This window comes from Vanessa tameamea, chromosome 2 (assembly GCF_037043105.1).
Source record: "Vanessa tameamea isolate UH-Manoa-2023 chromosome 2, ilVanTame1 primary haplotype, whole genome shotgun sequence".
Taxonomy (NCBI): domain Eukaryota; kingdom Metazoa; phylum Arthropoda; class Insecta; order Lepidoptera; family Nymphalidae; genus Vanessa; species Vanessa tameamea.
In genome coordinates, this window is record NC_087310.1 from 9,365,339 (window position 1) to 9,378,605 (window position 13,267).

Genomic DNA, 13,267 nt, shown 5'->3' on the forward strand with positions numbered 1-13,267 from the left:
TGTCTAACGTTTGAAGTCAATTCAACCTTCAACCATTATGTCGTGTCTACTATATGGATTCAAAAAGTAGACACCAACAGCAGGACTAGTCCGCAAGTTCTTGGTAGCTTATTTTGCTTTGGAGCAAGTTAGTCTCGTTATAATCTTAAAGGATAATGTCATGGAAAGAGATACTAAATTTTGTGTAACAGACGGGACCTTGGGTAGGAATTGTAGATCCAGCACGTGGAGCAGAACTTGAGTGGATGTGAGTGTGGAAGATCAACATTGTTGTTCTTTGGGAGGTACCTATATCCATGTCTAACAGACAACTACGATAACTACAACATTAAAAAATAGCGAAATTGTGAAATAAATATAGAAAATCTGTGCAAATGCGTTCTTATTGCAGCCAACTGAGATTTTTTTAAACAAAAAACATTGTTTTGAGTGTTTCTAACACGTAGGCCCTCGTTAAAGCCCTATAAAAGTATTCAACTGGATTCACTGATATAAGTTAAGTTTATGATACAATTTCTTCATTGTCAAATGGAAAAAACATCTTAAGTTCATGTTTTCAAGCGTGGCAAAAGGAATTTCATACTAATACGAAATTAAATTCGTTATCCAATTCATTAAAAATATCGTCGTCTCCTTTTTCATTAAAAGATGTGTAAGTGTGTGTAAGTAAGATATACAAATCCAACGAGCTAATTAGTCTAAATACTATTAGTATTCATTCAAAACTTACTGAATCATTTTTCGAAAGTATGTAGTTTATAGGTATAACAAATATTAAGTAATTAAAAAAGAAGCCTAATTAACTAATAAGATTGTAATTGCAAAATACGATATTCAATTATTATAGTTAATTAATGTTCCAAACAAAGACAGTCATTTACTTATCGTGAATACACTTCAAGAATATATATAATCATTTAACCAATCGGAGCATTTTGATAGGAGCTCTTCCATTACACTAGATATTCGGCAGCGGCGATTGTTCGCGTATCCATTGTCTCAAGCTAACTCGAGTAGATATTGGGCTATAGAAGGACAAACGCTGATAAAAGATTACCGCGACAGTATCATTTGATCCTCCGAGGGAAAAACATCTCCATGAATAAGGAGTGCAGTCATTGCGCAGGAGTGGAATAATTGAATCAATTCAACGAACGCCTTCCGTTGCTGATTGCAGCGTTGGGAAGTGTATGTGATAAATCAGTGGTTACAAGAGTGTTTGAAACAGTCTTAACCGTAAATGTTGGTGCTGTTGACTTCAGAGTTCGATATTCGATGAAATTGGATTAAGAGTAATCATATCAAAATGTTCAGGTACTTCAGTTTATGAAAAATTAAATATTATATTTATATATCACATACATACATTAGCATTATTTAAATATATATCATTTGGTGGACTGTGAACCCACACAGGGTGCAAAGCCTGAGATTATCATGTTTCAGTTATAGTTTTTTTTGTTCTGACAAGAACACATCAGCATAAAGATAATTGTAGGGATTTTCTGTGACTGTTTCTTGCTCAGCTCGAAATTGTGTATATGAAAATAATATCGAAATGTCGTCATCACCTTGGACTTAAAAAAATTTTTTTTTTTTTGATTTGATGGGACGCAATTGCAGATTACGATTTTCTATCACCAAACAAAATATGTGTCTTATTAAATAGCGTATAATTCAACGAAAATAATACATTATAGCTATATCTCTAACTGTCAATCGTTAAATTGAATCACCAATATTCACATTAATTTCATTGATGAGGTACGTTTATTAAGTCACGTTTAAATAAAACGAGTGATTTGTAAATTTAAACTAAGGAAATTTATTGGTTAGCTAGAAAATATGTACCTATAATGAATTTTCACTTATTCGTTTAAAATAGTTATTATAATAGATTACCGAATTTGACAAGAGAACATTTTGTAAATATTGTTAATTATTTTAGGACTGTATTTAGAAAAAGTCTAGTCAGTCTCTCTGGCGAGGCAATTTTCACAAACCTGGACCAAGTGCAACTATAGAGCTCCTGACATTTAAAATTAATCAAACATGGACAATCTCTAGTAGTACAAGAGACAAAGTTATACGCACTGCTTTAAAGATTAGTCATTTTATCGAACCAATTTTTTTCATAGAAAACTAAAATGAATCAACGTTATCTTTGTTTTGACTGATAAAATTCAATTCTTTCAGTAGGCAAATCGAGTAATTTGGAACGTGAAAGATTGCTTGTATTTTGTTAATTGAAACAATGTTTAGTTTTTATTTATGCAGGTGATTTAATTGGACGGGCGGGCGAACCAATTCCCTATGAACAAAGAAATGAAAAAAATAGTCAAAATTGTCTCGACCAATTTTGATAATACATATTAGTGCGTCATTATTGTAATGTTTCTTAACCGGAAATTGATTCTCATGAATTTGAAAGCAAAAGTCATCTTTTTATTTTTGACTGTCGCTATAGGCTTCTATAACTTTTCATAATGGACCTGAAAGTATAATAAAATAAAATGATTAAAGTATAGTATTTACTTAGTATGTTCAAACGCGATGTGATAAAACAAACACATAAACAAAATCACATTCTCTAATTGTTTTATAAATATTGTCTTAGATTAATTGTCTTTATCACAAGTCATTGTCGAGGGTGGGCATAGGGTTGATTGGTAAACACAAATTGTACGCAGTATACATATTAATTAATTATAATGACTACAGTAATAAATTAATACAAAACATTTAAGAACAAGTTTAAAGATATTTCTTATACATATTTAGGTAGTAAAGTAATAATAATAACTTAAAAAGTCAACCATATACTAAGATTTCTAGAAGACTTGATTCTCTGTATGTCGCAATATTTCAATTTTTTTATATAATTAAAAAAGAAATGTATATTGCCAATACAATTTTGGTTACAATTTGTAATACGAGTAGGTATAGGTACCTACTATAGATAAATATCAGATCGATGATATACTAAGACTATCTACATATAAATACATTACACAGTATCTACTGTGATATATATCTATTTTTCTTTCGATTAACATTGTCAGGGGCGTGGACACATCATAAAGATCAATCAGACAATTGGGGCCGCCACGCACGATGCGCAGGAGTGTCCCACACAATAAGTATACAGCTTCCGTTCAATAGCCCCGTGGAATCAAACGATTCCAGAAGTATTTTTCGTAAAAAATACCTTTGTCTACTTTAAATTATTTTACTGGACATTGAAAATACGGTATATTTAAAGCGTTGACTCCATCGTAAGGAGTTACTTATTGCGAGTACATTTCTGCGAAGCGACGGTTAATAAGAGCCAAGGAGTCCAAGTCAACAATAATTAAAGAAATTGGTTTGACCTCTACCAATTAAGAAGGAACCCCTATACGAAACAACTTCGCAACACACTAAGCCGACTTGTAATTCTTAAGACTTTGTAATTCGCCAGAATTCAATGTTTTCATGGTTTTTTAGGTCACTCATATATTTAGGTTATTGATAGATCTTTCAAATAAGTCAGTTTTCAAGATATACATAAAACATAGTGACGCCTATATTATGTAGATCTGATAAAAGTCGATAAATTATTTTATACGCAATAACGATAACATTTACATAGTAACAAAAGTCATTGTACAATTTTTCGGAGTCTAAAGTGATATATTTGTTTAGTTTTTCATAAAATAAGTAATTTAAAGAAAATATTTTCTTAACCTTGGAACATTTATCGTCAAACGCGCAAATAGTGATAGGCTGATGGAGTAGGTATCTCTATCGACGTTATTTAGGGCATGGTCAATTACTGAAAATATTATGAAATTCATGCACTTTATCATCTTGATTGTTTTCTAAGGGAATACTTCGTAAAAAAAAAATTAAAAAGCAAATTTTCTTTTTCATATATTATTGTATTAGACTTCGTTAAATTAAAATGTGACATTAATTTATCAGTTTTCTTGCTGTTACTATAGGTAGGAAGAAACTGACGTTCGGCCATCGTTAAATAGCATATGTATAAAAAAGTCTTTATAGAAACAGACCATATAGTATTATATATAAGCCTTTATGTAAACAATAATATGTCAAACCCCCAAGTATCATGTTGTTGTTGTGTTTTGCATATATTTCTAAAATTAGTAATATAATTGAGTAAATATTATAATTATTATTTATACTTCAAACATCGTTTCGTCGTCATTTAAACAATTACAGATACAAATAAATTAATCATGAATCTTTTTAAAGATTAAAACAAACCCATATCTATGTGAATCATACAATAAACATTTTTAAAATAATTACAAAACACGCTACGTTTTTCCGTATGGCGTATAATACCTACTGACAGAAAAATAAAAATATCGATTGAATTATTTTAGTAATTATAACAAGAACAGTGGATGTATGCATCAAAAATTATTTCAAAGAATTATAACAGAAAAATGTCGAATATAGTGTTTAAAAAAATTAGCAATTTTCAACCACGCGTGATATTTTATACATTAATAAATATTTAAATTTATAAAGGTTAACGTACAATCAAATATTTTTCCTGAAAGAAAATGGAGGACACTTAAAATATTTCATACTTAGTCAACGTATAAAAGGCGGGAAGATGGCCGTTCCATTGTCGCATCACGAGGATGACTCTCATTATGTACCGCGAGTTGTTATTGCATTACTTTGGACTGGCTAATTTGCTATTAATTTAACTTCAATTATTTTCATTATATGTACCGACATTAGGAGTAACTACTGAGTAACTAAGTTGTTTTACATTGTCACCACATGACTAGGAAAATTATAGGTGCGGTGTATGCGCACCGTAAATACCATATGTTTTCAGGAAATGTTTTTAAACGTGTCCGTCATACGTTTATCTAAATATATATATAGTGGTTTAAATTATAGTTTCTCTATTCTAAGATATAATTGACATCGTCATTGTTTAATTTATGATTGTAACGTGGGAACTATCAGTTCTATTTGACATTAATTAAGAAAGTAATAATTTAATCTTGGAAATGAATAAATGTTAAAATGTTTAAACATTTAATGTTTTAAATAAAATCAATGAATGTTTGACTGCTAGAATATGTAATTCATTGTGAAGATTAAGGGTTCACTCACGCCTGAGATCCCATGTGTTTTAGTTTTCAATAAATTTGTATTGTGGTCGATGGTGTTGGAAAACGTGTAAGTGTATACGCCTACCAGTACTGTGGCAACGTATTGAAATTTTCTCCAAACCTACTCAACAACAGCCACACCATACTACCAAACTCAATCAAAATAAAGGAAAGATGCACTAAAGGTACAGACCACATTGCTTTGGAGATCTGTTTATTTAAAGTAAAAAAACCTTGTCTTCAAGAGACTAGAAGGCCTTTATCAAGCAATGGGTCATTCAAGTACTGGTCGTATCAGCCTTTAGTCAGATTTTTCGTTACATGGACATAACAAAAATATTTCCTTGGTCTTCTCATGGTAACATATTTTGAATAAAAATAAGTATATAATTAACTTCAATTTTGTGACAGGATCTTAATTACCTGCTTGCACTGCTTTTTATCTATGTAGGCAGTGCAAATAACTGATGCGCTAATGAGATCCGACTTGATGTAGGCACATCTGTGATAGCCTATTTAAAAACATTATTAATATTTTATCTTTGAAATAGACTCGAGTTTTCGTAAATTTATGTACTAAAATTTTAGTTTGTATCAGTAATTTCAGCAGGGCCGGACCGTAAGTTTAGGGGGCCCTGGGCTAACACTACTTAGGGCCCCACCTAAGACATATCTGAACGTAGACTTGAATTAAATTAATTGAATGCGTATGATTAATTGCAGGACTCGCAGGGTTGCAAACCATACGATCTGTTTAATTTAATAAAATTATGGATTCTTTCGCATTATCGTCTATTTTTGATTTTGACTTGACTTAGCTTAGGCCCCCTTAAATTCATGGGGCCCTGGGCTGAAGCCCAAAAAGCCATATGGTAAATCCGGCCCTGAATTTGAGTCAACTGATAAGAATACTAGATTTACAGCTGCCTGATTACATTCAACCAACAATGAGATTGACACGAAAGTCTCATAAAATTATGGTAGTGACTACATCTAATAGTTGTACAGTTCATGTTATGTCAACAAAATTAGCCTATAATGTAAAACTGTAAACGAAATAGAGAACGAAACAGAATGTAATTTTGTTGTTTATAATATTGTAATAGATCAGTTGCCACAGTTTTCAGGTTTAAGTTAGACCGAGGAAAAATCTTTAGAGATTACTCAATAGAGTGAACGGAATTGAGATTGCATGCATTTGCAACATGCACTCTTGATTTTGATAGCACCACAATTTAGCATGAACAGATATATTTCGGGACCAACGGCATTTCGAAGCACGAGAGTGTAACACTGCCGGATTGGGTGTTTAAGTCGCATCCATATTCTGGGCTTCTGAGTATTTGAATGTGAACTTGCTAACTTACAAGTCATCAGTCTTAATATTGACAAAATATAACCGAGTTCTTTGCTGGAATTCGAAATACGGTCATATTCTCTGACTTATGCAATGTAAAAACAACTAGAGCAGGCGATACCGATAGATCACGCGTCAATTTTATCATAGACACGCATTGTAAACATTGTACGTACTTAATGATACGCTTATACCCAGAACATATCTTTTTGAGTTTCGGAACACAATTTTTAGTAAAGTAAGTTATTGTAATCCAATTCGTTCGTGAGATACCTTATTTTGGTTGAACTTTGTTTAACAAAGTGACTGAAAACTATTAAAAATATTAAATCTATTTGAATGGTACAGTAACGGTCATTTTATATATAAACTAGTTAAACATACTGTAAAAGAGTTTTATTTGTGGAAATGAAATATTTCTACAAGAGAGACAAATTATTATTTCTCAAAGACAAACAGTCATTGCCAGTTATCTCATCTAATTATATAAACTTCTTTTGAAATTCTTCCTTATCGATTGGAATAACGGTACAAAGGTTGAGGCACGATAACCCTAAGAGAAAATAAATATACTTTTGAAGGATTCTCTTTGATAACATTAAATTAATAGACTTATATGCACTAAGATAAAGTACAGTGAAGATGCACATCAGTAAACAACCTAATGTGTGGTATCCTAATCGAAACATATATTTGCTTACAAATATATATTTAAATTTTATTAATTTAGGTATATGTCAACTACCATTATGAAGAACTATCCTAGTATAATATATATTTTCACATTATTTATTAATAGTTACTTAATTCACAGTTTGGGAAAAATTTAGTAAATAATTATGGGATGCAGAGCCTTTTCTACGTAGATGTGAAACTTTAAACACGTTACTACAAAGGTCCCAATTTAAATCCTTCACATTTACATTTTTTACGTACTTAAATATTTGTTGTCTTCCATGCAGGATATATTATATACATGTATAATTATGTATAATATACATGTATTTAACCAACATAATTTTGTATTTTGAAACTAAATGTTGAAAAAGAGTAACTACTGAGTTTCTTGCCGGTTCTTTTGGTTATAATCTATATCCCGAGCCGGTGGTAGCTTCATTTAATATAGGTTGTAAAATGACGATTCAATAGTATATTTTAATTTTGATTTTATAGTTTGAATATTCTCGTAGTTATATAATCGTGATTATGTCAAAAAACGGTTTGGATTTATTTGACTCTTGTATCTACATTATTGTAAGTTAAGAGTGCTGGCTATTCCGCTATATGATTCCCTAATGTTACATAATGATAGGGATTAAAGTTCATATCGATGGGATCTAGTCAATTAACGTTCACGTCACATCGATTAGAGTCAGAGTACTTTAAAAAAATATGCTGCTCATTTCTTCCACCGAGGAGGTTATTTATAGACTCGTTCTGAAATTGTAGAATTTGATATCCAGGGCTCTAACTTTTGTGTTTGTTAAGGCGAAAGAAGATGCAAAAGTCTTCTGAATTTTTATTGATAAATTAAAATATTTCCGTATATCATCTATGTTAGCTATACATGCAGGTTTACCCGCACGAATTTTATAAGTGTTTATATATTGCACACAAACCGTCACCGCTCATTTTACCCCCTCGAGAGTTGAATTAAAAAAAAAGTCCTTCCTCGGCATCAAATAACCCCCATACCAAATTTCAAGAGATAACGGACAGTTACTTATGTAATATTAGTATAGATTTATAAAGATTACATTGTAAATTTTATTTCAGTCGCTGTTTTGTCTGTTTCAGATATCGCTGTTGCTTCTTCCTTCTGCTGGTAGTTAAAACTTGTTACACTAAAGAGATGACGGATATTAAAGCGTTGCAATCACTGCCGACTCGATGTACCTACGAATACGCATACGATATGTATGGAGCGCATTGCGCTGGATTGCGACTTACCAAAATACCGAGTCTTAAAGGAGGAATAGAGGTTTGCTCAATTAATAATATAACATAAATGCCAATTTTTAACAAATTTACTATCAAATGTGAAGCAATCACATTTATTTAGAGTTTACAGTGATTAAGGTAAACCTTATACTCATATGAGCTAATACGATGTATCGTCCTTTAAACCAGAACAAAATAATATAATATCTACATTGACTGTTTTGACAGTAAAATTGAGTACCAAGGCAAATCAATTATCACTAAAAGGAGTCAAATATATATTTTTTTATAAATAAATCATAATATACACTCATTGCAATGCCGCTTTAATTTGGTTTCGTGTAAAATAGTATTAATACTAATATCCGTTCATCAACGTAATTGCACTATCGCCAGCGGCTTCACTCGTATTTTAGGGGTTGGTCGTCAGGTATAAGGCATAATAAGTCTATGTCCTTCTTTGGAGTTCAAGCTCGCTTCATACCAAATTACATCAAATTCGGTTAAGACGTTGGGTCGTGAAAGAGCAACAAACAGATTAGTATAGATTATTCTAAGTGTTACGAAACTGCAGATTCTAAAGATTTATTTATTAATGTATCAAAGTATTATAGTTTTTGCTTTTAAATGATTTTACATAATAAATAAATAATAGTATTATCTCTAATAATACTCTCTGAGTGTTTACGTACGTAGCAAAAGTATTTTAATGTTATTTGCAATTAGCATTGATCATTATTTACTCAATAATATCACCTATCACATACTTGTGTATTATCTAGATGATATAAATATATATATATAAACAAAAGTCAGTATACCTAATCTAGAAATAATTATCTTATCCGTGTTTTTATCTAACACAAAAGTTTAATTGGCTGCTACGTTCTCATAATTTTAAAAAGTATAAATGTTGACAAGTTTTATTTTTCGGAATATGCCTTTTTTATTTTTTATTATGAATTATGGGACCTATTTTCATTTTTTTTCGGATTTATATCGAAAACTTATAGCAGTAAATATATACTATATGATAGATTTAGATAAAGTAAATAAGTCCCTTTCCCACAACATACCCACTGAGAAAGGATTTTGTTAAATTTAGTTTTAGAGACACGTAAAATAGTAAGTTAAGAAGTATGGCAGTTGTTATTTTATAATTTTGTCTCAAGAATAAACGAATTATTAATATTTAGAAATACATCTCTGGAATCACAAATGTATGTAATGTTCATTCATAATATAAAATAGCATAAATTAGCAATTTTAATCTTTTAATTGTGTCTCGGTACAGTTTCTCTTTTTTGTTACAGATTCTCGACTTCAGCGATAATAAATTGAAAGAAGTTCATGCAGACACGCTATCGTACTATACAAGTATCAAATACTTGTATCTGTCCGAAAATCAAATCTATTCAATCGACAAGGACGCATTTTCGTATTTGACATATCTACAGACCCTCGACCTTTCGAATAATGTCATACTCCAACTTTCAGAAACTATATTTCACTTGCCATCATTACGAAAGCTATATTTAAATGGCAATCCATTAAGCCAAGGAAGCTTAAGTAGTATGGAGATAAGCAAACCTATAAGGGCTCCCTTGGATCTTTTGGATTTATCTGATTGTAAGTTAGAAGTGATGCCGGACTTGGGCATACTTCCACAAATGACATTTTATAACATTTCCCACAATCCATTGAAGTCTTTAGATGCACAATCTTTTAGTGGGATGTGCAAACTTGCGAAAGTAGATTTAACGGAGTCTATCAACCAAATAAAACTTTGCGATATGAAATTAAGTGTCATGTGGTTCCAAGAAAAAGGAATATATTTTCAATTGGGTGATTACACGAAACTTAATTCTAGAGGTAAGATTATGATTATTATTAGTTTATGAGTGGGTATAAGTAAAGGATATGTGACCATTAATAAACGAGTATCCCAGTTAACTTGCAGAAATATTTAATCCCAAGCACAACATAAAATGTAAAATAATTCAATCTCGCAACTCGTTGTGACATCTCATGTAAAACCAAATTATTATAGTATTTTGACTTTCAAATATCATTTTAAAATTTCTCTTACAGAATACGAGAATTGTCCTAGAATAGATATACCACAAAATCTCAACGCCACTTTCAACCAATGCCGAATGGAATATACTGAGGTAAGTAAACAGTAAATTTTAGGACGTAAGAAGAATTTGTCGTAATTTTGTAATGATTGAATATGATAAAAATTAAACGAAGCGGTGGCTTCAAGGAGTCCCAAAAAGTCAATTTTGAGGAACGGTGGCTTGAGTGAGTTACATAAAATTAACATCTTTACAATCGATTCAAGTTTACATTCGACACGAACGCTAATTATTCACTAGTTACTGTATACTTCTTCTCTTGGTTTCTGTTATTTTACATATTTTTTTATTTTCAGGTACAAACTGTAAAAACGTCTCGTCGCACATGGATGACTATCGGTGGCGGTCTCGCTGGGTTTCTAGTCGGTTTCGTCTTATTGTTATACATTATGCACCGACATAACGTTGCTCAGACGAAGAGAACTACCAAGGAGGTCAAGAAGGTTCCACCAAGTGACGACAAAAATGCAACTGCTATACTTCTTAATGACGTATCATAGGCTTCCGGTGTTTTAGTTAACATTTTTGTTTTTAATGGGAATGCAAGTTATTGGGATTGCCTTGACTAAGTCTAAAAATAGGGACCGTAGATCTCAGGCATATGTTATGCTACATTTATCATTTAGCCGAAGCCAAAGAAAAGTCTTGGTAATAAAGGTACATCTTTGGAAGATATATTTTAGGAATAAGCTTTTTTTACAATGTATAGATTTACTTTATGCGCTTTGTTATTAATACGAATCGCGATTTTTAGTAACCACCGCTTAGTAATATAAGCTAATAAATTTCATTTATACATAAGTTACAATAAATTTACTGTAAGGCCGAATAGTCCAGGCAATATAGACTACCAAAGGCTAATTATTTCTCAGAGAGTTGAAAAAAATTCTAATCTTAAAGAGCGGAAAGAAGATTTGGGTGCCGATTTTCTGCTTCTACTGTATGATTGATATCTTAAAAATCTCTAAAATTCTTAATTATTTATATTTTTCTTAATTACGACTAAAAGACACATTTCTAGAAAAAAATTATAAAAGGATGGATTATTGCAATATAAATTCTTTATCCAAAGAAACTACGAAAATCCTTGATAGTTCCGTATTAATTAATTACTACCTTTGGTGGGAAAATTATTCCACTACGTTTCGAATCACTACATATAACAGCACTAAACTTAAGAGGGTATAAGTAGAAGCGCTTTGCTTAAATTAATCACAATGCGGCCGCTTGGTTGTTTGTTTCTTTGGACTGGGATGAAAACTAATTAATAATAAATTTATGAGCCTTCGGCTTTGAAACCGAAATTTTTGAATTTGAAATTGTTATGAGTTATTGACGACACTACGATATGTATAAACATTTTACAAGGCAGTAAGTTCAATAAGCCTTTTTATTTTATGCAATAAATCTTATGTTTCGACACAGAATTTCATGTACCTAAGTACTTTAATATGCACGAGTATTTTTTTATAGGTGCATGGTTCAAACATTGTAAAAAAATAGAAGATTTACGAGGTTTTGGAGATATCAATTTTATAGAATTTCCGACAATTATTGCAAATTTGAAGTTACATGCAAATGAAGAGTTAAAATCGTTTTCACGTTTCCGAGAACAAATCGCCTTAAACGTTAAAAACCATGTTTTAACTGGACTATATAATGCAAATTAATAATAAATTGACATATTTTGTATTTATTTCAGGTAACTGTCCTTTTACATGAAGTTAAATTTAGAATAAGTAGAAATGTAAGCATGAATTTGTTTTTTATCAACTAATCCAATAATAAAACCTACGTAATACTAAGCGTATGTATAGTAGGTACCTATGGTGTTGATCACATACTTTAAAATTACTCTTACAGTGATTCTACGGTTACACACATTGGTACATTACATAATATTAGAATACGATAGGAGGCTTCGAAAGGCTGATTAGATTTACTATTTTTTAAAGAAATAAAAAACATTAAATTATTGGGCAACTATTTTATAATTTATTCTTTAAGAATATAAGCTACACTATAAAAATGTATTTATAGTGTAGCTTATATTCTTAAAAAATATATAAAAATAATTCTATATTTATATGGTTGCAAAATATTAAATGCAAATGTTTTCCTTTAAATGTAGCCTAAAGAGATTTAAGCGAAACGTTTGATAGAGTATCAGTGTATTTACAACGATATTGCCAAATATAATGAATGATGTTAATAAGGCTAAATACGCACTGTATGATTTTTAGTCTTAACGTCGCGTATGCGGATTTGGAGTGGATATCGTTATTGTATTTAAGTTGAAATAAACTTTGCACAGTATTGTGGAAAGGTTTATTTCAACTTCGTTTCAATGGCGTTAATTGTATTGTGAGTTTTTAGTTTAAGTGATTATTTTTACGTTTATAATTAAAAATATATTTTTATATAAAATATAAGAACATGAATTTAAACTATCTAATGCACTGTGATATAAAAATATTAACAGATTAAATCTTTGAAATATTACCAAACAATGTTTTATTTAATAAAATGTTTTTATATAAAGGTTCATCTTTTTACGTTTAGGCTGGGGTGTCATACGTTAAACGTGAAAACGCTCTTTTCACGCATCGGAATAACGCTCCGCTTTTTTCCGTGTAAGTGAATAAGACTGCAACAGAGTGAAAGTATAGACAATATATATAGAAGTTTTT

At 30.7% G+C, this 13,267-nt stretch overlaps 1 protein-coding gene across 1 annotated transcript; it reads left to right on the top strand.

Moving 5' to 3' along the window:
• The first annotated feature begins 971 nt into the window (after positions 1 to 971).
• Positions 972 to 12,157, top strand: LOC113394668 (tsukushi). Its single transcript, XM_026632067.2, has 5 exons — positions 972 to 1,314; positions 8,296 to 8,479; positions 9,753 to 10,311; positions 10,531 to 10,610; positions 10,874 to 12,157. Exons 1-5 carry the CDS (start codon positions 1,307 to 1,309, stop codon positions 11,075 to 11,077), a joined length of 1,035 nt encoding a protein of 344 aa, XP_026487852.2. The 5' UTR covers positions 972 to 1,306; the 3' UTR covers positions 11,078 to 12,157.
• The last annotated feature ends 1,110 nt before the right edge of the window (positions 12,158 to 13,267 follow it).

Excerpts from the sequence above, each read along its gene's own strand:
- LOC113394668 (XM_026632067.2), top strand. Across the intron at positions 10,312-10,530 it reads CACGAAACTTAATTCTAGAG|AATACGAGAATTGTCCTAGA; the intron begins GTAAGATTATGA and ends TTTCTCTTACAG. Across the intron at positions 10,611-10,873 it reads GCCGAATGGAATATACTGAG|GTACAAACTGTAAAAACGTC; the intron begins GTAAGTAAACAG and ends TTTTATTTTCAG.